We start from the raw sequence: 22,837 nt of genomic DNA on the forward strand, positions 1-22,837 counted from the left end.
ATATTGCGACGGTTGTGGTACCCGTTTTTTCGCATTGTTTGCACACAATAGGCGTATAAAAAGTCTGACGCATATGGCTTAGGCTGAAAATACTTTTTTCAGTACCACAAATTCTGTTTAGAGCAGTTTAAAATCAAAATATTTGGCAAAAGAATTTTAATTGCGTCACGGCCGTCAATAAATATCTGACAAAATAATACAATTGTTGTTGAGTGCTCGTGGGCCGCATTGGAGGGCTTTGTGGGCCGCATGCGGCCCGCGGGCCGCGAGTTTGACACCCCTGGCCTATGTGACCCAGATGTGTCATTTTTAATGTTGTCCGTCCCGCTGTAAAGATGTCCTTATTTTGTGGCCAGCACATTACCCTATTTGGAAGTCATGTAGTTGTGTCATGTTTCGTTAACGCGTTAAACCACATCAGTTACACCTTTAGCCCGGAAAGAGAAAGATGTTAATCTGGTGAAAACTGAAATCGCCTAAAGTAGTTCAAATTATACAATGTCCCAATTGTGTAAGAGTGACGGAGTGTATGTGTACCACAAGAATGAATGGATTTACTGTGTTTTACAACCACAAGAACGATGTTTAACAACCAGCTTTAGGTGTTAAACCGAATCCGGCATCCGAGGCATCGTTTTCAAATATTGCCACATGCTAACAGATAAACATTTCCATGTTACCATTGGCATCGTAAGCGTCAGATATTAGATCTTATTTTTACAGTCAAGTGAGGGAATTCAGGCAGCCAATCAAAATTTTTAGTTGTTAATAGTCCATCACAATCTTTTGCAGCGGGGCAGTGCCCAACTAAGTGTCGTATTAAAAATTTACTACTTCGAAATGGTTTCTTTGTTATATTCTACAGCTAAATATCGCAAACATATATTCGTTTATAGTGAGCAAACTACAGTCTGCAAGTTTTTTGGTATTATATACGTCTTAAAATTAACCTTAATCGTTGGAACGGCGCTGCGATAAATAACTCATGTAGCCCAGGCGTGTCATTTTTAATGTTATGCGGCTTGCTGTAAAAATGTTTGGTGACCTCTGGTCTACAGAACAACCAAGCCACACAATTACAGACGCACAAAGAAGGGCTATTGAACCATAAACGTTTGGTTAAACTTTTCAGTTAGAACTGAATCTCCAAGACCAACTGGGTCTACAACCATGTGCACGCCCATATGCGATCAACACAAATCCTGTGATATTATTTTTTGCTAAGAAACGATACAAACGAGATTAATCTCTAGTGTTGCACCTTAAAATTTGACGCAGTTTTAATGCAATGGTTTTGCGTTGATCGAGAAACTTTAATTACAACATGATGATTTTCAACCACTTAATTCGGCTTTTATATTTCTTCCCGTAGTGTTGTTGTTAATTATGGAGTCGCAATATGTTAAAAAGCACATGGCCTGGTTGAACCTCTTTACTGGAATGCATTACGGCGCCAGATACCTTAAAAACCGGTGGAGCGAATTTCTTCCAGCGGAAAACTTTGAATTCGTCGAAAAAGTGTCTAAATTACTATTTGCTTCTGTTAACGAGGTAATTGAATATTTATTATATTCTGTTTTTTCCCTTATAGGTCAAACCTTAGAACAGGAGTCTCAAACTCAAATTTCATTGGGGGCCTAAAACACTATCGATTTTGAACAAAAATATTGTAAGATTAAAAAGTAAAATGTTCATTTATGTCACTAGCTATATAAAAAAACAATAGTGTAAAAAATAACAAACAGATACACAGTGTAGCAAAGTGAGAGTCAATAGACTTTTGCCTTAAAAAGGCTCGGTACCAAACCAAGCTAGTTGTTCAAGCGTTTTTACAAAGTCTGTGTGCCGTTATCACTGGACCAGGGGGGACCCCAATATTTAATATGTTTGGTATATTTATACGTGCTTATTAGGTTCCATATTTTTACCCAGACGTGCACCAACAAAAGAGCTTTGGATCTTGGATGTTGTGTTGGTGGTATCACGTTTAACCTGGCAGCGAAATTTGAAGAGGTTATTGGTATCGATTGTTGCAAAGGTTTCATTGAATTCTGCGAGGAATTAAAGAAAAACGGAAAAGCGACAATTTATTCGACCGAAGAAGGCGACCTTGACGAAGAAATGATGGCTGAGATACCAGAATCAATTGTACGTTTACGTCTGTTTACGAGTTGTTAACGGCTCAAATTTCGAGCTACAATCCATGCTAAAGTAAAACATTTTTTTAACCCTCAATTCGCCCGAAAGTAGTTTACAGCTTAAATACATTTTATATTGAATTTGCTCAAAACAATTAAATGTGTTTGACCCTGGAACTTAATTTCCTGGTCTTACTTGGCGAGTTTTCCAGTTAATAATGAAAGATTTTTTCCCCGAATATAAACCTATCAAAAAGAACCCCTTCTTTTTTATCATGTATTTGACTAAACTATGTCACTTGTCTTTCATAACTTTTGTAGGACCGAAGCATGTGCAGTTTTATATTGGGAGATGTTCAAGCATTGCCCTCTGACATTGGCATGTTCGGTTGTGTGGTGATAAGCAACGTGATTGGACGTCTTGAGGACCCAATGAAAGTGTTAAGGAGCCTTCCTGAACTTTTGGATGATTATGGCATTTGTGTGATCGCGTCTCCGCATAATCCTTCGGAAGATTTTACACCGAAGGTTATGTCATAAGTTTTGTTGGCAACTGTGAAACTTAGTTAAATCTGTAAACTGCACATTAAAATAATCACGAAACAGCAAACTTGAGACCATGTTGTAAATTTATGACATGACCATTCAATTTTAGCCTATACTTTATGTAACACCAAAATTGTTGTTGCTGTTAATAATTGAGTTAAGTTCAGGCCTGTGTCGCATTTTGCAATATATTAAGCCTCACTCTTCAGTTTATCAAATTTTAACAAATTGCTCAACAAATTTAGGAGAACTGGCTCGGTGGATTTTTAAACAAAGACGGACAAACGATGAAAGCTTCACAAACAATAAAGGATATTCTGTCCGAGAAAATGGAGCTCATTCAGAGTGTAGAAATTCCATTTGTTTTGCAATACCAAGCTCGGGAAATTGGATTTATTATTTCAGAAGTTCAAGCTTGGGTGAAGTCGCCCCAAAAATCCTAAATTACATTGTAAAAAACAAGAACACAAAAGCACATTATAATTGACGAAATCGATTAGTTTTGTCTCGTGCGGCATTTTTAACGTTTTAACGTAGGTCAAAATATAACCAGGAAAACTATTACGTCATTTAAAAGTATTGTTTTTATCTGCCCGTCTGCATTCATACCTGTGAAGGCAGAACTGTCAGCAAATGTATTCGTTGGTACCATCATCAGGTACAATGAGTCAGTAATTCACAACCGCCCTCTGGACTGCACAAACTGTGGTTTTCAGTGTTATATTATGGCGATGAAGGTGCAAGAACAGTGCACGAATGACAACAAACACAGTTCGTATCCAAAATCTAAAACAGTTCAATTGCGCCACAGTAGATGTCAAGACTACACAGAATAGGGGAAACTGAGACAGTCGAAACAGTATTAGCAATTATTGACATTTTAAACGCGTATGCTCCGTTGCGCCACTTACCGGAAATTCCCAAGCCTCTTATCCCATGACGATCCAGTCTAGAACGAGACAGGGGTCACTAAACTACGGCCCGCGGACTGGATTACATTTTTTGGTTTGCCAAATCGTATTGATAACTTTGTAACTTTCAAAAAATAATCTACTCCTTACGAAAGTTTCTACTTGTGAGGGAATATACAAGCATTGCTCGTAAGATGACACATGACACTAACTATATAGTTCAAAAGTCGCATCACCGGAAAACCATATCTTGGCGCTCTATGAAAATCGCCTCGCGGGCTTACTTTCGAAAGACAAAGTAAGTCATGTAAACTGCGTGGCCCGTGCGAAACATTATTAAACTTATCCGGACCGCATTGAAAAGGTTCGGTGACCCCTGATCTAGAAAATACAAAGTATAATTTATTTATAATCCTAAAAGTTATAGAATACTCCTGTTCAAGACCTGTACCTGATATAAGACTTTAACTGTGCAAGACCCCACAAAATTATTGTCTGATTAAATTGACTGTTTGAGGAAATGAAAGATTGGAAAGGTTGTGCCATTCCCCAAAAAATCCATCTTGAATGATCTCTGTTTTCATTGTGGTATCAGCAGGTTTAGTTATTGGAACTGTTCTATATTGGAGTACTTCAAATTAGAAAAGGTAATGTTTTAACCTACAACAAACATTTTTGTTTTGTGAAGGATTTTAATTTGTATTATGTTGCAATATATATTTAAAATTGGATTTCTTTGCCTCTATGTACTTTCTATAAATATCCAAAACCAAAAATGTAACAGCACAAATTCACTGTACTTTTATAAAGGTAAGCCAAGCTAAAACATAACAATAATTTGGGTAAAACTACATTACATTTTGTGGTGGAGTTAAATAAGTTTTTATATCACTGCCTCATAATCTTTGTGTTTTAGTTACCAGATTTGGTAATAAACTGCATAAGGTTATCATGTACCTTTGTTGGACAGAAAGACCATACACAGTAGTGGTTAGTTTTTGTTAAAAAAATAGTGCCATTGTTTGTTATGCTGAAGGCAGTCAGAGTTGCATATAAATTTAGGTAACATAATAGCCAAAAAACCTGTCAGTAGTTTGTGGCCAATCTGTTATGGTAAGTGAAGTTTTGTTTACCTCTGAACCAGCAGCTGCCTTATACAAATAATTACTATTGTCTTTATTTGTTAAACCATTGTGACAACAACAACAACTGCAGCCTAAAGTTATGTTTATTTATGCTGACTGTTTTATCATCTGCCTGAAAATGGCTACTGCTAATACTTACAAAGAATTTACAAAGAAGGAACTGTAAAGTTGTTTTGTTTAATAAAATAACCGTTTACAAATAACATTCATTATAAGTGATCGATTGTGGAAATCTTTTTTGAAAAATACGACATGGTTTTGATTCTGAAAGTTGAACTACTTTGTAATTTCTAGTCCTTTGTTTTGAAAACAGAACAATGTTTGTAGTATTTTTTGGATTCTTTTAAGGATGTTGTTTCCATCAATTCTTAAACCAGAGCAAGACTCTGCTACCACCACATTAGGGATACAATGCACAGAAGCAATAAATCGAATCTGCATTACAAGGTAAATGGTATGCTTTAGGTATCTGTATTGGTAAGAAACTTAAACTTAAGTCAAGATCAAGTGGACTTTGACCTCATATGTATACTAGGATTGCATGTTAATGTCATATATCCAATTTACTTGACAACAAATGGTTTATCTTAAACATTGTACCAAGTGTTAGTTGCACATATGGCAAATATCCTAGAAAGTTTGCAAAGATTGTATGTAGCTAGTCTGCTAATCGAAAGTCGATACAACATTTAGTATTAGCAACCTACTAGAAACTGTGTACCTTTATTACAAATGTTTTTGTTTTAGAAATGTGTTATACATGCCTGTTCTTGTGTTGTGGGTTACTACCATTGCCTGGGCTATTACCATTGCCTGGTTGCTCTGTGGGTTTGGCTTCATTCACTTCTTGCTCACTTTTAATGCAGTCTCCTGGTAATGCATCACCGGATTTTGGCATTACAGGCATAGTTGCGCCCTCCTCTGTAAAGTAAACATTCATTAAGTAACTTTATCACCAGTGGGTGGTTTTGGTGTCTATTATTTTCCACATTACTCTGAGATACATTTGATGTAAGCATATCACCAACCATTAAGTTGTCTATTTCATTCACTGCAATGGTTAATAGACAGGGTTGCCATCGACCCCAAAATGAGGACAAACGGAAAATTATTATTATATTTTTTTGCTTTTATACGATTTCATTGAGTCTGTTTCTTGTAATTGTTGAAAAAAGGGACTCAGGCAAAAAACAACGTTTGGTAAACCTATAAATCCTGGTAAAATATGTGTTTTTTCAACATTTAACAAAACTGCATGTAAACTTTATTGTTCAACTATAATTAAAAACATGTCTGTGTCCTAAAAAGTTTTTATTTAGCCTTTTTTAAACTTATACATAAAAAACATTATACCTGGATCTATAATATCCACCAGCATCATCATTCCTAGATCCTCATGTTTAAGAAAATGGCAATGTATTACCACGATGTCTGTGAACTTGTCCACAATAAACTGTATCTGTAACATATCATGCACAAAGCTTTAAATCAGAGTTATTTAAAGATGTTTTTAGGGGTTAAATAAGTAAGCAAATTCTTTGTTGGTTTCCGGTTTATATGTGTTGTTAATAATAATTTATAGGGTAGAATGTGAATTAGAGAAAATAGTTATAGATTAGAGAAAATAGACCCTTTGAAGAGAGATACAAAAATAGTAGTTGTGAGCTACTGAGCAGTCAACCACTTAATCACATTCCTCACTCATTTTAAGGACTTTTTTTACTCACTGTTATGTTTGAGAGTGGTGGCACCATAATGGTATCTCTGTAGTCACCAGCTTGGGAATATCCAACTGTTCCTGGCACATCTTTGTCCCACATTTCGTGATGGGGGTAGGAAAGGGTGGTGTTTTTTAAAAGCTTTACGCTGGAGTATTCAGTTTCTGTGTGGCAAATAATTATTTATAACTAGCCCAGTTTGTATGCTTTCTGTACATATATATATATGTATATATTTAAAAAATGAGCATGAAACTATGGGATTCAAAGCAAGCAAGCATGTGAATTTGCTATATTCTCCCAAACCGGTTTAGTTACTTTTTGTGCCATTTCAGTTACTCTCAGGTGGGTTTGGAACAGCAAGCTTGCTTGCAAATGTGACTGTCACTGCACATTTAAGTTAGCAGCCTTCAAGGTGAAAAACTTTTATGCAATAAGACCATTGGGCAACACTTGGTAAATGCAAACAAGTCAATATTACATGCTTTTACAGGCTCTGTTTTAAATTGTACTTACTGTTGATACCCTCATGTTGTAATTGGCAGACTCTGTTGTCAAGTGTAGTATCTGGTGAAAACAATAGCCAAGCAGTTGCATTGTTTGGGTCAATTACCTGTCCGATCGGTCCATTGTAAGGGGCATATCCCACCACCTAAGTGATAAACAATCATATGGTAGCAACACATTATTCTAAACTTTTGTTTTTTATTTAATTGTGGTTTCCCTAAAATAGATAGTTGGGCAAAAATAAACTTAGAAATCGACCAGTTCGGGCTAAAAAAGTCTGAACAAATGAATAAATTGTTATGGCCAAAAGACCAAAACGATTCTTTCCTGTCTGATAAGTACAACAGTAAAATTTCAATGATACTCATGGTGGACTGAAAATTAGATTTAATTGCCATTGATAATACTACCTTGAAATGATTGATGTGTATGTGGATTGGATGTCCTTCTGTTGGGACTGTGTTGAGGAAACTCCATTGTACATGTTCACTTACATTTACCAGGTGCCTACAGATAGTTACACCTGTTATTTGGTAAATCATGTCATGTCATCTAGAGGCGGCATACAAAATTGGGTTGATCGCCAAACATTTGCTGTGCCTGTGCCGTGTGGCAAAGAACCCAGGCGTAGCTTACTAAGTGATATATGAGTGTGCCAAACCTAACTATGCGACTACAATGACTTGCGAATGTTACTGGTAGCTGTTCACTCATTGTAAGCGTTTTTGGTACGCAACAAAGTAAATGCAACATTCATATAAAGGTGCCTCTTGTGGTCTATTTATTATGGGTCCCCTTTCCTGAAGGGGACACATATTGAATTTATTCAAATTGTTTTGTTTTGTTTTTCTTGTTTTTTCTTCCTTTTTTTTCTTCCCAAAGTTTGTCCGACTCGTTTTTCCATCAAATGTTTGATGGATTTGGCTGAAATTTACACAGATGGTAGATATATTTATGTAGATGTGCATTCCACTTTGTTTGTTGATAACCCCAGTATTTACCCCGCTAGCCCCCTAAAATGGGTGAGTTTCAAAACAGTGTCAGAATGGGCTGAAATTTGGATTTCTTGTATAGTATGCCATTTATAGGTGTCGATTGTTGTGTTCAACCCTGTAGTCCTAACATTTACCCCACAAGCCCCTAAAGTGTAAAACGTATTTGTATGTTACTGGGCACCGCAAATTAAATATTTCTGTTGCTCAACAGTGTTACAAGGGCAACCAGTTGTATGTTGCTGTTGGTGGGTTTCGTGGTGGACGTTTTTGCACCATGGCAGTTAGAGGCTTGTTAACAGCCCTTTGACGTCAGAAACATTAACGGTTGTTGCTTAAAACACCTCTATTGGTCGAAATTTAAACATTGGCAGATTGGGCTGAAATTTTGCAGTACTATAGATTGAGTCATTGTGGTTTTTATATATTTTTTAGTTTGTGTGTCGAACCCAATTAGTTACCCTACTAGCCCCCTAAAATGGGTCAGTTTTTTGAAACGTTAAATAGGACTTACTTCAACCAATATCAGGGGTGAATCTAATTTTGTAGTTTGTATTCTACATAGTATTATTATTTAAGCCCAGTGGTGATCACTGTGTTTTACCTTACAACACCCGACTTTCCCATGGTTATCTGTTGAATTGCATTATTTTCAACTTTGCATGTGTGGGGACCCATGAGTTTTTGCCTGCAGAAACGACTAAGGTTATAAAAGACGATGGCTAATATGGGACCTAGTACAAAATAAGCATAGGAAATATATTAATGTTTTAAAATAGGTTGTAGTGTAAATGCAACAACAAAATGTGCTAAGCCACCCTTCTAGTTTTTTATGTTTTTGCCTCGTAAACGTTACCTTTGCTTCACATTACAAAACCAATATTTTCTTCCCTCATTTTTACCTGAAATAATGTTCGCCTTTAAACCTTTCTCTATTGAGGGTCAATTGGGGCCCGACTTCGATACTGAAACTCGTCTTCAGTGTTGTGTCGGTCGGAAAGTTGACGTATGGAGGTCTTGTGGGTAACGGGACAGTCCCTATTGACCCTGTTTGAACAGGTCCGTTGACTTGTAGCGTGAAGAGAGTACCATCAAACCTTCGCGTATTTGTGCCTGTAGAATCATTGTCCACTGGCAGATGTATAGAGCGAATCTGCGGAAGGCAGCGATGGTTTAGGTCACTCGGTCGATAGACATATGTTTTTTCAACTCTGGCAATTTGTAAAATTAGGCAGCCCGTACACACTTCAGACATACAACTTGAGTTTTTTTTTTTGTCCTCTTATAACGTTGTAATTATTTTTTTCATGTTTCAGAACTTAAGGCACATATATAAAGCTAACCAAGCGCCACGTTTTACAACCGAATTCAAATCAAATTCAAGCTTAACGACATTTTCTGTCTCTGAACTTACAATGTATGTGCCAGGTTCATTGCATCGAACCAACCAGTCAGCTCGACCAGCTGATACCAAAAGTGTTTTGTTCTGTCTCGGTCTGCGAGGTCTGTCCAGGTAAACTCCATCCAGAGCAATCTCCTGGTATTCACAACCGTGTAGTCCCGTTGCATTGTCTACCATTTCAAGTTCTAGAATATCGCTTCCGCCTGCATTCACCATTCTAAAAAATACATCAACAAAAATATGTTGTTTTGTTGCCATTTTTCTATGCTTTTTATTTCGGTGAAAATACAAAGGTTTACTTCCAATCTTTTCTGCAAAAAAGGTATTATATTGCTTTGTTTGTTGCAAAATTACACATACTTTGATACAGCTAGGGCTTTTTAAATTTTGGTCTCTTTTAGATCGAGTTTAGGACAATATTTTAACACTGTGGTTTGTTTTGTTCATGACCATTACCTTTTGATCATGACTAGTGATCTTTAAAACGTTTTATTCTTTTTGTTATTATCCAGATTTTGTTTTTCTTTATATCATTTTACCTAAACCTCTTCATTTCTCCCGCCTTGATTGTTAGAAGTGGGTTGAGTTGTCCGTTGGTTGTGAAATGATTGAGACCACTGTCATCGTTTAGCCAAAATGTAAAATTCTGACCCGAGTTCAGGATTGGACATCCTGGGCGGCTTGAGCTAATTCTGGAAAAAAATCAACTTCAAGATTAGGGGTTACAAATCCTTGCAAAAAGTGGATCTTGCCTTCTTTCTGGATTTAGATTAAATGAAAAAACAACTCCATGTTTTTCTGTGGTAACCAAACTGAATTTTAGTTTTTGCCATTTCCCTTTGTTGCCAATTAGGTTTGAAGAATGTTTCTTTGTAAAGAGGTTGTCGTTGCCGATTTTTTAACGTGGTTGTCGATTTGTTGAACGTGGTTGCCTACAGACTTGATGAGTTTAGGGATTGGTTATCGCAAATAGGTAGCCTACCACTGGAAGTACTGCACTTTTTCTTGAACGAATCGAACAATTTGTAACTATGTAGCTTTAATGTACACACATAACACGGAAGCGCAGTTTTAACCAGTGGGTTTTGTGTGGGATCAACTTCAGGAAATTAAGGCAACGTCTGCGTCAGAGGGTATATGCGACCATCTGTGTTGTATGGAATTATGATATCGGAAAATTTTTGGGTGTAGGCTCACTATAAACATCCACCAAAAATCAGTGAGTCATCTTCTTTTAATGCTCAGAATTAAGTATATGTTAAAAATGATTTAATTTCCAAATTTAATCGATTATTTCAAGGCACATGAAAGGTTGAGAGCCACTGATCTAAACTGTATCTATTTGTTTTGAGCGACAAAAAACAACTTAACAAGTTTGATTTTTATGTGTTACTTTATATCAGGGGTGTCCCGCGTGGCACACGTGCCAAATGTGGCACGCAAAGCATTTAAATATGGCACTCGAGCTTTTGCCAGTATTCAATAGGTAAACTTTGTGATTTCTCACCCAACTAACTTTTTGTCTATTTTTTGATTTTCACATACAAGTTTACTTGCATTTTACATGAGAATTTTTCTTCCTTGACGAGTCCTTTCAACGTTCTACATGTTGTCCGAATATTCTGAATTGCCGCAAATCGTTAATAAGTTAGCAAGATTTGACAACCTTCTGTTTCGTCTGGGAAAACCGGCAACGGGTGACAATAGTAGCCTACACGTGAAAAGCTAGGCTACAAACTGTAGTGAAGATTTCAACGCGTAGGGAAGTGCCCAATAATTGTCCAGTAAAATATCCCGTGTTTACAAAAAACGACCAAACTTTGGCACGCGAGTATATTTAAAAACCAAAATTGGCACGGACACGGCAGTGTTTTCGAGTTGGACACCCCTGCTTTATATTGTCTAAAAGAGGATTCTTCAGTGGATATGTAGGCTATTATTTTGAACTAAAGTTCATTGCAAACCTCATCGCATGGTCAAGCGGGCCGCAGGTTTCAGTCTTATACCATAAAACTGTTTGAACTTACCCACGTAAAGTATCATTGTAATCGTCCTGGATCTTGCCAAACCGGTCGCCGGATCCATCGATGTACGTCAACAAAGGTTGAAACAGAAGTTCAATGTCGTGCTCGCAGTTGAACGGACACGTAACCGCTTTTAACTGGTCGCTTGTTGCTTGATTGCTGTCTTCCACTATCAGCATTCCCGCCATGCCACTGTTAACCTGAATAAAACGTTTTATGTCAGTCTTTAATGTTTCTTGCATCCCGAATAGAAAACACCAATGCTTGCGCCTTGAGGCAGGACGAGCTTGCAAGAGGAAGACGGTTTCTTGGCCAATTTACAGTTTCACAGAGAGATATCTCATGTGTTATTGCATGTGACTGACAGGTATTTTTTTAAATACCGAAATGACAACTTTTGTTCACCTGTAGAATAGTGGAGCCGTGCAGATGTGGATGATACCAGTAAGTTCCAGCAGGTTGGTCGTCTTCGATCTTGTACGAGTAGAGGTACTCTTGTCCTGGTTTGATTCGGATCAAGACATTGTCTCCGGGAACCTTGTATGTAAACGGAATATTAAGCTTCATATGTTGGTCAAATTTCGACCTGTGCTTTTAAATAGAGACTTGAATTAATTTGAAACAAGGGCTTTACCATTTGGTAAAATAAAACTCACAAACTCAGGCAAGTGACAAGCAGAACAGAGTGGTAAGTCGGACCGACCTTTTGGGTGGGGTCCGGACTTAGAGATGGATAAAGCGGGTTTTATTTTCGGCCTGACTTTACACTCGGCATTATTTGTGCCGCAAATTCACCAACTTTCGGACCTAATTTGGGATTTGTTTGAAAGAAATGCTGGTTTACAACTTTCAAGCGGACCACTCAATTCGCAAATTGTTTCAAGTTTTCAACCCTAATGCCCTCAGGGGTATTAAACTCGTGGGGTTCGGTGGCCACATTGCAGTTTGAAAATTATGCCGAGGGCCGCATGTGATTTTTAATCTAGTTTTATACACTTCTACTACGGCCCCATCGCAGATCCTTATTTCACCAACCCAAAAGCCCAGGTTAAGTTCCAACTTGATGCACATTCTGAGGATCAGTTTTAATTGTTTGTTACGTCATAATCTATATTGTGTCGCTCGTGCTTCCCGTTTTTTTTGCACACGTACAAAAGTCTGACGCATATGGCTACTAGGCTGGTAATACTCTTTCCAGTCTCTCAAAATATGTTTAGAGCAGTTTGAAAATAATTTTTTTGGCAAAATAGCTTTAATTGCGTCACGGCCGTCAGTACCTATATTTTAATGAACATGTTCACGGCCGCACAAATATCTGACAAAATAATACAATCGTTGTTGAGTGTTCGTGGGCCGCATTGGAGGGCTTTGTGTGCCGCATGCGGCCCGCGGGCCGCGAGTTTGACACCCCTGCCCTAACTAACACAAAATTCTTGCCTTTGAGTCGATATGCAGGCCGTGCAAGTGGAGGTTGGTGCTGTCTGGAAATCGAAGTTGGTTCAATTTTCCGCCCTCGACTGTTTTAGGCAAGTCGTTCAACTTAAAAACAACGTCTAATTAATTTTATATTTCTTGTGTTTACTACACCCTTGCCACACCCACCAGTAATATTTCCAATTCATCTCCTTGCTTCAATCGAATAGTCGGGGCCGGAACCGAGCCATTGTAGGTTCTTCGCTCCAGCGAAAGCCAGTCAACCGTGATATTAGCGGGCTGCGCGCGCAGCGTCACGCGCCACTTAGCAGTGGATGACGTCAAATGACGAGGTTGCTGCAAAGTTGCTCTTTCTGCGTCACAAAAACCTTGTTGCTATGGTTACATAGTCGTTGTAAAAAATGCGTGACGTCGTATCATGCCGTTTAGTGTGCGCTGGTTGACTAAAAAAATGTGGTTTGCAAGGTTGTCAAAAAGGCGATGCAACGACATTAAATTGTAGCTAATGCAAGACAGTGTTAACAATTTATAAACAAAGTTAACATTACCAACTATAATTTATGTTTCAAAATCACCTGCAAAACGGCATTCGTTTGAAATAACGAAAGTCGCAAATTGCAAAAGCATCACAAGTAATAACGACCACTTCATATTTCTTTTCTACCACGACTTTTTGTTGGCAAGAATAAACACTTCTTAAGTTCTGTGCGAATCTTGCACAAAAAAAACCCTGTGGCTGTCAATACGATATACTGTTAAAGTGAGTTAATAACTTCTCAACGTGAAACTGTCTGACAGGAAACGAAACTTCGCTCCTCTGTTGCATCTACCTCTTTATCCGGTGCACCTACGCCTCAACACGCAGATGTATGTAGTTCTGCTACAAAATGTTTCAGTGGGAGGCTTTGACTTTTCCTCTCCCTTTGTTTTACGTTTTATCAGCCTGGGTTTTGCAAGCATTTTTCTACTATCGCGTGTATTGGGAACCGCTGTGAACAACATTAGGTTTGTAAACCTTAGCCACCCTGCAGTTTATGCGAAGGATACATTTTGTTGTGGGCGGTATATGCACCCGAGTGCACTGAGGACAACATTCTATGTGCACGCTCAAGCCACCCACTAGTTTGTGCATTTACACAGGCTTCCGAGTACTCTAAGGACCTCTTCGACGAGTAGCATGCGATGTACACGCTGACACCAGTTTACGTGCAGAACGCAAGTTTTCTGAGTACACTGAGGACCACTGTGGGCAACATTGGACGTGTATTCTGAGGCCACACACCAGTTTATGCGCAGCATAGACTTTTATGTGTCCGGGCATACACTCAAGCTCCCTGGGTACACTGAAGACCACTGTGAGCAACATTGGATTAGCACACTGGTCACACGAAAGTGTAGGCGCAACATAGATTTTTGTTTAATAAAATGTGTATAAGTAACACGTTATGAAGTATCATTTTATAACATTAAAATTGTATTTAATGTTTTAAAAGAAATTGTATAGGCTGCTTTGACAGATGTTCGTTTTAAACGTTTAAGTCATTGTCAATTTTTAAAACAAGGTATTTGTTTGTTTTTCGTCTAGGATGAAATATCAATCCATTTCCAAATCAGAAAAAGACTCCATTACCACCACATCACTGATAACAGGCACAGAACCATTAGATTGACTCTGCAATATAAGGTAAAACGGTTTAATGCTGGAATATTATGATTTTAGTAAATTCCTAACAACCTAATTCATGTCCGAGGTCTTCGGACTTTGCAACGACTTTTTAGGCTATTTCGGCCACCAAAGTTACTGACGTGTTTCGGGTAGGACCAAATGTTAACTTTTTACGTACTTGTGTCGGTAAAAACGAACTTTAATTATATTTACGCCTTGGACCCGAACGCTTGTTATGCGAGCGGTAAAAGTTCTTCTTTCTTGTTACACGAATTCCTCACTATCTCGCGCTGGTATAGTTTTAAGGTTGGTTGCATTCGGCCTTCATATTGCAAAGTAATCGTAGAGTGCTGACTCGGTACATGGTACTTTTCGATATGTTTGTTGTTTACTATTTCTTTTTGTGTGATTCTATTTGGATAAGGTTGGCTAAAAGCTGATAAGGTTTTGTTGCCGATCAGAGTAAGTTGCTGTTCAATTCTACTTAACTGGACATTTAAGCACCACAACAAACGTTTGTTGGACAATCAGAAAAAAACTGCTAGATATTTTTTTTTTCACGGGGTTCGAACCCAGGGCTCTCCCGGGGACGAATCCCGATCAGGGTTTTTCCATGTCTGTACATGGGTCAGGCGCGCCAGACCGCTCGGCCAAGTTCCTGCCCTACTGTTAGAGATATGGCCAGGAGATAAGCTTGGTAGTCAAAATACATGGAACAAAAAAAATATCTGCACCGCCAGGGTGCACTAAAGAGTAAGAGTTGCCGAATCGAGTCTAACTAGAAGTTCTCTAAGGCAAATCAATGTTTAAAAGCAGTTCATCACTCTCACCCTTTGACATGTTGAGATCTACTTCCATTGCATTGTCCTGGTCCCCCATTGCCGGACTTTGGACTAACAGGCGTTTCTCCTCCCTCTGCTGTAAAATAAACCGCACTTCATTTACCCATGTTTCGAAAATATCGAATGTGGTGTCTAGTATATTTATAACGCAACACTTAAATATAATAATATCCTTTAATTACATGTTACAATCGATAGGTGTGTTGTTATGTCATACTATATAGCCAATATTAAAGAGAGCACAGTTGTTTTGTTTGTGGGTTACTGTCATTTTTTAACTCCACTTGCATGCAATTTTAAAAGTGTTAAATATTGTTTTGAAGTAATAAGTTGATAGGCATAAAGTGTAAGTAATATGTCACCCTAAAGTTGTTGTTTTAGATTTTGTTTGGTATTTTGCCTTTTAAAACTGTGCTTAAAACGGTATTCAATGAATCAAGTGAATATGAGTTATTAATATCCTACTTGAGTTAATAATATCCACAAGCATCATCATTCCCAAATCCTCATGTCGAAGAAAGTGACAATGTATCACCACTATGCCCGTGAACTTGTCAACTTTAAACTGTATCTGTGACATAATTCGTTACAAAGGCTAGTTGCGTTATACAGTATAAAACATCTAGCAATAAAGATCCGTTTGTTTGACTGTTTTGTTGCTGTGCCTCAACAACATACTACTTATAGGCCAACAGCAAGCTTTTTTATTATCTTACCGTAATTTCTGAGAGTGGTGGAACCATAATAGTATCTCTGTAGTCACCAGCTTGGGAATATCCAATAGTTCCTGGCACATCTTTGTCCCACATTTCATGATGGGGATAGGAGAGGGGGGTGTTATTCGATAGCGTTTCAGAACAGTATTGAGCATCTACAATGCACGTTAAACGTCATATAACAAGTAATTTTGTAAGCTTCCATAGATCGGGTTGTATTGCTTTCCATGGGCTTTTTCAAAACCAAGGTGGCCTAATGGTTAATGCAACCGCCCTGTGTTCACAAGTTTGTGGGTTCTAAGCCTGTCTCGGCCACTTGTGTTTCCATCAGCAAAAAACTTTTGCTTGAGCAGTATTGATTTAACACAGCGGAACCTAGTTCTTACCTCTACATCTCCTAAAACCTCTGCTTAAGCAATATTCTGGTTATTTCAAAAACTCGGCATTTTGGTCGTGGAATTAGTCAAAGTCATCTGGTCTTTTTTTTGATATTCGGTGTTTTACAGTGCTTTCTCAGTTTAATGGTTTATCTATAGTGTTGCTATGTATGGTAAACTCCAGAATGCCGTTGAGGTCGGTTTTTTTTTTTATCCTAATTAGGTTAATATGTCGGAGCGTTTACGGTAGCGCCTACCAAAGTTTTCGTGTTGACATTGACAGACTCTGTTCTCGAGGTTGGTGTCTTGCGAAAAAAGGAGCCATGGTTGGTTTGGAAAAGTTCCACTGTTAACTGTCTGTCCGATCGGGCCTTCGTAACGTTCGTATCCCACAACCTAAGTACAAAGGTCTTTCAAAAGAACTGTCATGTATATGTTGAGGTGTAAGCCTGCGTGAGTGACTGGTTGACCAAATAGAAATCAAAAACAACATTGCAATTTTTGTCCAATTTGTCCCATGATTACAAAGTGTAATGAGAAAAACTTTAACCTAACCTTAACCAGCACCTTTACAAACATACGGTAATACTTCGTAAATGCTTTTTGAAAGAGTATTTTGTGTGTCATGTTTTTTCACCTTAAAATGATTGACGTGTATATGGATTGGGTGTCCTTCCTTTGGGACGGTGTTAAGGAAGTTCCATTGTACATGCTCGTCCACGTTCACCAAGTGTCTGCAACGAAGAGGGGATTTTTGGATCACAAAGTCAGTGATAAACAGTTATTTTCAACTCAAGGTTCCTTAGTCCAGCAGCAAAGATCTATGTCCAAACGGTCATGTCCACAATATTGCAGCGGTGTTTTTCACATACCCATTAACGCAGTAAAACGCTAAATGAAATCTCTCAGAATTCTGTGTAGTGTATGCTTCACTTTGTTGGAGCAATGGCACATAAGTTTTAGATTTAGTTCAGAAAAACACAAGTGGCCAAGATGAAATTGGGCCCACGGTGTACAACTTTGTATTTCGGGTTATTCATTATTCTGTTTTCAACTTTTGAACAAATAATTGCAAGTCAGTGAAAAAATAGTTTACTTTGACTTATCCGAGCTTTTTACCGGAAATAATGTTCGCCTTTAAACTTTTCTCTATTGAGAGTCAATTGGGGCCCGATTTCAATGCTGAAACTTGTCTTCAGTGTTGTGTTGGTCGTAAAGTTGACGTATGAAGGCCTTTTGGGTAACGGGACAGTCCCTATTGACCCTGTTTGAGGAGAACCACTGACATAAAGGGTGAAGAGAGTGCCGGTGAATCTTCGGGTCTCTTCGCCCACCGAAGGCGTGTCATTGTTCAGAGCTTGCGATCGAATCTGTAAAAGACCAAATAACCTTAAAAAAAGCAAATGTTATGTAACGTAAGCTTCAGATGTAATGTCCCGTAAACAAAAAAACATATAAATAAACTATTGCTGCCTGGCATAACGCATTAACAAATTTGTAGATCTTCCAGCAGTTTTTATTATAATATGCCGTCGTTTCGATGTCCTATACCAGACACCTTCATCAGGGTGATGACATAAATTGAAAACATTTTGTTATAACGCAACAAGGGCGATGAAACACCCAGAATGTTTACAATGTATGCTTTGGGACATGGGATGTAAATCTATTTGGTGGATAATTTGTAGTATCATCGAGTTCGTCTGTATTGCAATAGGCGTCCTATTTTATTAAAATTAGCTTGAGGGTGTCCTTTTCTGTCAAATTACATTTACAGACGGATTTTTTTGAAGTTATATTTTTTTTAAATTGTTCTCTTGTATTAACCCCCTTTTCAACATTCTTGATCTATGACAAGTTTTTAAAGACTTTTGCAAGCGCATCGAACATTGTTGACGTGCATTCTGTTCTTAACTTACAATATAAGTCCCAGGTTCATTGCATCGAACCAACCAGTCTGTTCTTCCACCAGGAACCAAAAGTGCTTTGTTCTGTCTCGATCTGCGAGGATTGTCCAGGTAAACTCCATCCAAAGCAATCTCCTGGTATTCACAACTGTGAAGTCCCGTTACAGTGTTGACCATTTCAAGTTCGAGAATAGCGCTCCCGCCGGCATTAACCATTCTGCAAAAAACTGTTTTTTCCGAAATATCTAGTTGTAGTTACCTTTTGCGCCGTAATTAGTCATAAATTGTGTGCTACAATTTTTTGTGCTGCTAATCGCGTACGTTTTGTGTCGGATAGTAATACTGCTTTGCAAAGTTGGAAGCCGACCCTGACATAAAATGTTCTTTACAGCCCGATTGGGATAAAAAGAGGTTAAGTTTACCGAGCGGAGTAGTTTGACAGGTAAGCCTTCATAAACGTGTACTGAATGCACGGGCCAATACAACGTATGTACATGCTTATAGTGGCTAGAATTTAGTGCGTTGTGAAAAGGAACCAGTCATTTTAAGTTTTTGCAAGAACTCTTGGGATTTTCCATCATTTGTGTGTTGTTGTTGTTTTTTTTTTGAAAAAAAAAACATGTTTCCATAATCAGTATTTTACTTCGGCAACACATAATGATCGTCGAAAGGAACTTACTTCATTAATTCTTAGTATTTTCTTATCTTAGTCTGGTTTCATTGTTTACCTGAATCTCTTCATTTCTCCAGCAATAATGGTTAGATTCGGGTTGAGTTGGCCGTTGGTTGTGAAATGGTTGAGTTCACTGAAATCCCTCAGCCATTCTTGCCTAGTCTGGCCCGGACTAAGGTTTGGACAGTCTGTGTCACTTGAGTCAATGCTAAAAATACCATTCTTTTACCCAATGCCAAAAAATAAGCAGAAACTTAACATAATGTTTCGCAGAGCCGAACACATCAACAGACAAATAACCTAATCGGAATTCGCGTTCTTGTTTTTAAACTTGTGTTACAAAAACGCTGAAAACATGCTGGGAAGGTTACCGAGCTTATTATGATCACAAGATTGTCGGTTCGGATCCCGCTATGGTCTTAGTACTTTCAAGGGGAATATAAACAAGAATTGACGGAACCCGGAAGAAAAACCCCAAGACCCGAACCAAACATAAATTACCCTCGTAAAGTATCGTTATATTCGTCCTGGACCAAAATAAACCGGTCACCCGATCCACTGATGTACGTCAGCAAAGGTTGAATCAGAAGTTCAATGTCGTGCTCGCAGTTAAAAGGACACGTAACAGCTTTTAACTGGTCGCTTGTATTTTGCCTGCAGTCTTCTACTATCAGCATTCCAGCCATTCCACTATTTACCTGCAAAAACATAAAATATTTTAATTCACATGCGGATAAACATGGACAAGAAATATTCAGCACACGGGCCTGCCTCTAGATACCAAGTGTGTGGTGACCCTGTCGAAAGTCGAATTACAAGCACCTTATAAATTCATAACTGGGATCAGCCCGTAAGCGTTTATGCAGACCAGCGATAACAGCACTTGTAGTTTATTGAAGGCGTTGTTTGGAATCAAGCGCAGCCTTCTAAGCAAGACAAAGGGTTAGAAAAATCTAGCCTTTTGTGTAATTCAAACCAACGACAGGAGTATTTTGGGTCTCGTGCTTTACTAACTGAGCTACACGAGTTAGTGTTGGTCTGCCGTTATGGCTGGTCCCATTAAAACAAGTTGCGATGCCCTCATCTTTCCCTTGGCGTTACAAACACGCGCTTAATTGGCATAAAGGGTATTTTAGCTTTTGATTGCTTGTAACGTTTGGCAAGTATGTTTACCTGTAGATCCCATGAAATATAGGACAACTTTTGTTTACCTGTAGAATAGTGGAGCCGTGTAGATGCGGGTGATACCAGTAAGTTCCAGCAGGTTGGTCGTCTTCGATCTTGTACGAGTAGAGGTAACTCTGCCCTGGTTTGATACGGATCAAGACGTCGTCACCAGGCACCTTGTATACGAAAATGGCTGATTGGAGTCTTAGAAACTAACTTAGCCTGGTTGGAAATATGATAGAAAAAGTCTTTTATAGACATTATAAGAAACCTTTGAATCAATGTGCAGGCCGTGCAGGTGGAGATTGGTGCTGTCTGGAAATCGAGGTTCGTTTAATTTGCCTTCTTCAGTCGTGTTAGGAAGGTCGTTCACCTGTAAAAACAACCTTTAATTAGTTCGTGTCTTTGTTGACCACGCCCACGACACACCCACCAGTAGTATTTCCAGTTCATCTCCTTGTTTGACTCGAATAGTCGGGGCTGGGATCTGGCCATTGTAGGTTCTTCGCTCTAGCAAAAGCCAGTCAACCGCGAAATTTGCTGGCTGCGCGCGCAACGTCACGCGCCACTTGGTACTGATTGACAGCTCATGTTCGGGTTGCTGCAACGCTGCCAATTCTACGTCATAAAACGTGGTTGCTATGGTTACATGACAAATTTCAGAAAACTTTTGCATAAAGTAGTGTAATTGAGTGTATTCTTTCAAAAATGATTACTTCTCTATGGTGGTTAAAACCCACAGATATAGCTGATTCATATTATGCAGCATAAGATAGTTTATGATTCGGTGTTAAAAGTTAGAAAAGAGTTATACCCCCACAAATTACCTGCAAGATGACATTCATGCGAAACGACCACGAGCGCCGAATTCAAAAGTATCAAAACCGATATTGACCACTTCATTCTGTACAAGATGACTGCAAACTAAACCTTTTACCTAGCAAACAAATAGATTCGATTGTTTGTTGATGTTCGGTCTTTTGGGCAACAAATAAATGTAGCCACAGAGAGACAAAAACTTTCAGTGAGGCTAAAATTAACACCACATCTCTTCTGTGTTAAAGGCAATGCTATTAGTTCAGCCACTTCTGTAGCTAGAATCCGTACAGTGGCATCATTTCAAAACATTTAAACACCCGTGTTTTGGAAGCGAAGATGATCCTCGCAGATGTCCTTACTGTTGTGAACAAACTTTAACTCTCAATATTTACTAATCTCATGTTTCAATAGTGTCACTTTCGGCGTGGCAATCTTTTGTGATACTCTGGAATCTGTCCTTTTCATTGTTTTGTTTACCTTTCGGTGAAGTGTTTGTGATACTTTAAAGATATTGTTTCCGAAACTTGTACGCAAATGAAGTTTCAATTGCAGGGTGACGGACCCTGACGTACTTGCGTGTAACATGCTATTTTCTTTGCCAGTGTTTAAACAAAATGTTCTTTCAACCTGTTTTATTGCGATGTTCTGGACCGACATGTAGGCTACAAAAATGCAATTAGTGTACAAAAAACATACACCATACATGTTTTTTGTAATGGTTTTTCGATTGATATATACATAAATACAAAAAAAACATGAACAAATAAAAACATACATAACATGTGACTGTTGTTTAAACGTGCAAGCCTTTAGTGATTGGGTATGTGTCGAAACTTTGTTACGTGAACTTTCTAAATAGTGCATAATAATTACCATTTTTTGATTTGTGCGTGGTTAAAAGAAACATATTTGAAACAACAAGAACATAGCCTAGTTGCAGGGATAGATTTTCGAAATGAATTTTCACCGCATAAATTTACCAACGGCCTTAACTAGTTAAATGTTGTTTTTTTTTCTAGAAGGAACCTGATTAATCTTATTTAAACCTCATTTATTAAAAAAATAAAGCAGATTTGTAATTTTGGAACTAATTTTCTGTCTCACATAATTAAACTTCAGTAACTGCTGGAAGTGCAATATTCGTTTATACATTATATATTAAAAACCCTTCACAACAGTGTAAAATGATTTTGCATTGATACCAGCAAAGTTTTTTTTTTTAAAAAAACAAGATAATTCTATTGAGTATATACAAGTTACTGTTGAGACTACTGTTGAGTCTGTATCTGATGTGTTTTTTAGCTTGAAATGTCAATGAACTCTCAAAACAGAGCAAGACCTGTAGTGAATTTGTGACGTATTTATACGCTTGGGTGGTTTTCTACTACGTAGTCTTTCTTGTACCTCTCCACCTTCTTGGAGGTCATTCTAGTTACGCGCGCATGCTGTGCGGTTGTGCTTTTGGCTCCTGGCAATAAAACACTACATGGTGTCAGAAGTGTTGGATTTGCAATGGAATTTCCAAGCAACAAACAAGAAATGGATTTTCACAATGGAAACGTTGCCGAGAATTTTCGGAAATGGCGACAAATGATTGAACTGACTTTTTCTGGTCCTTTATCGGCAAAATCCAATGTGGAGAAATGTAGTTATCTTTTGCTTTACATCGGTCAGGATGGACGGGACATTTACAATACATGGGAACTCAGTAATGATGAAAGAAAAAATCCGAAGGTAATTCTTGATAAGTTCGATGCATATTGCAAACCTAAACGAAATCTAGCTATGGACCGGTATAAATTCTTTGTAAGAAATAAAGAGGATCATGAAACAATTGATGCTTATGCAACCGA

The 22,837-nt window shown here is 38.2% G+C and overlaps 3 protein-coding genes and 1 long non-coding RNA gene across 4 annotated transcripts; 1 reads left to right on the forward strand and 3 right to left on the reverse strand.

The window, feature by feature from the left end:
• The first annotated feature begins 1,386 nt into the window (after positions 1-1,386).
• LOC145211538 (uncharacterized) lies at positions 1,387-3,207 on the forward strand. Its single transcript, XM_080080047.1, has 4 exons — positions 1,387-1,551; positions 1,933-2,148; positions 2,460-2,666; positions 2,930-3,207. Exons 1-4 carry the CDS (start codon positions 1,387-1,389, stop codon positions 3,125-3,127), a joined length of 786 nt encoding a protein of 261 aa, XP_079936173.1. The 3' UTR covers positions 3,128-3,207.
• Positions 3,208-4,898: 1,691 nt separating this feature from the next.
• On the reverse strand, positions 4,899-9,826 carry LOC145211554 (uncharacterized). Its single transcript, XM_080080048.1, has 8 exons — positions 9,816-9,826; positions 9,372-9,576; positions 8,860-9,110; positions 7,376-7,472; positions 6,975-7,110; positions 6,468-6,622; positions 6,094-6,199; positions 4,899-5,661 (listed from the first exon to the last, which is right to left on the reverse strand). Exons 1-8 carry the CDS (start codon positions 9,824-9,826, stop codon positions 5,495-5,497), a joined length of 1,128 nt encoding a protein of 375 aa, XP_079936174.1. The 3' UTR covers positions 4,899-5,494.
• Positions 9,827-14,436: 4,610 nt separating this feature from the next.
• On the reverse strand, positions 14,437-15,891 carry LOC145217089 (uncharacterized). Its single transcript, XR_013857357.1, has 3 exons — positions 15,791-15,891; positions 15,314-15,401; positions 14,437-14,489 (listed from the first exon to the last, which is right to left on the reverse strand). It is a non-coding gene; the product is annotated as an uncharacterized LOC145217089 (long non-coding RNA).
• Positions 15,892-16,032: 141 nt separating this feature from the next.
• LOC145211570 (multicopper oxidase mco-like) lies at positions 16,033-21,068 on the reverse strand. Its single transcript, XM_080080049.1, has 11 exons — positions 20,993-21,068; positions 20,599-20,783; positions 20,437-20,538; positions 20,210-20,341; positions 19,500-19,696; positions 19,054-19,206; positions 18,338-18,542; positions 17,538-17,788; positions 17,056-17,152; positions 16,676-16,814; positions 16,033-16,196 (listed from the first exon to the last, which is right to left on the reverse strand). Exons 1-11 carry the CDS (start codon positions 21,066-21,068, stop codon positions 16,033-16,035), a joined length of 1,701 nt encoding a protein of 566 aa, XP_079936175.1.
• Positions 21,069-22,837: the final 1,769 nt, after the last annotated feature.

The sequence above is a fragment of the Phallusia mammillata genome, chromosome 1, assembly GCF_965637545.1.
Source record: "Phallusia mammillata chromosome 1, kaPhaMamm4.hap1.1, whole genome shotgun sequence".
Taxonomy (NCBI): Eukaryota; Metazoa; Chordata; class Ascidiacea; order Phlebobranchia; family Ascidiidae; genus Phallusia; species Phallusia mammillata.

What these genes read in the sequence shown, in the direction of transcription:
- LOC145211538 (XM_080080047.1), top strand. Translation starts at nt 1,387, where the DNA reads ATGGAGTCGCAATATGTTAAAAAGCACATGGCCTGGTTGAACCTCTTT. An exon ending in TATTTGCTTCTGTTAACGAG is followed by an intron (nt 1,552 to 1,932) that starts GTAATTGAATAT and finishes ATTTTTACCCAG; the next exon opens with ACGTGCACCAACAAAAGAGC. An exon ending in CTGAGATACCAGAATCAATT is followed by an intron (nt 2,149 to 2,459) that starts GTACGTTTACGT and finishes TAACTTTTGTAG; the next exon opens with GACCGAAGCATGTGCAGTTT.
- LOC145211554 (XM_080080048.1), bottom strand. An exon ending in AAAGGCGAACATTATTTCAG is followed by an intron (nt 7,473 to 8,859) that starts GTAAAAATGAGG and finishes AACTATCTGTAG; the next exon opens with GCACCTGGTAAATGTAAGTG. An exon ending in ACAACATGAGGGTATCAACA is followed by an intron (nt 6,623 to 6,974) that starts GTAAGTACAATT and finishes TTTGCCACACAG; the next exon opens with AAACTGAATACTCCAGCGTA.
- LOC145211570 (XM_080080049.1), bottom strand. Translation starts at nt 21,068, where the DNA reads ATGAAGTGGTCAATATCGGTTTTGATACTTTTGAATTCGGCGCTCGTG. An exon ending in ACGGCTCCACTATTCTACAG is followed by an intron (nt 19,697 to 20,209) that starts GTAAACAAAAGT and finishes ATGTTTTTGCAG; the next exon opens with GTAAATAGTGGAATGGCTGG. An exon ending in AAAGGCGAACATTATTTCCG is followed by an intron (nt 17,153 to 17,537) that starts GTAAAAAGCTCG and finishes TCTTCGTTGCAG; the next exon opens with ACACTTGGTGAACGTGGACG.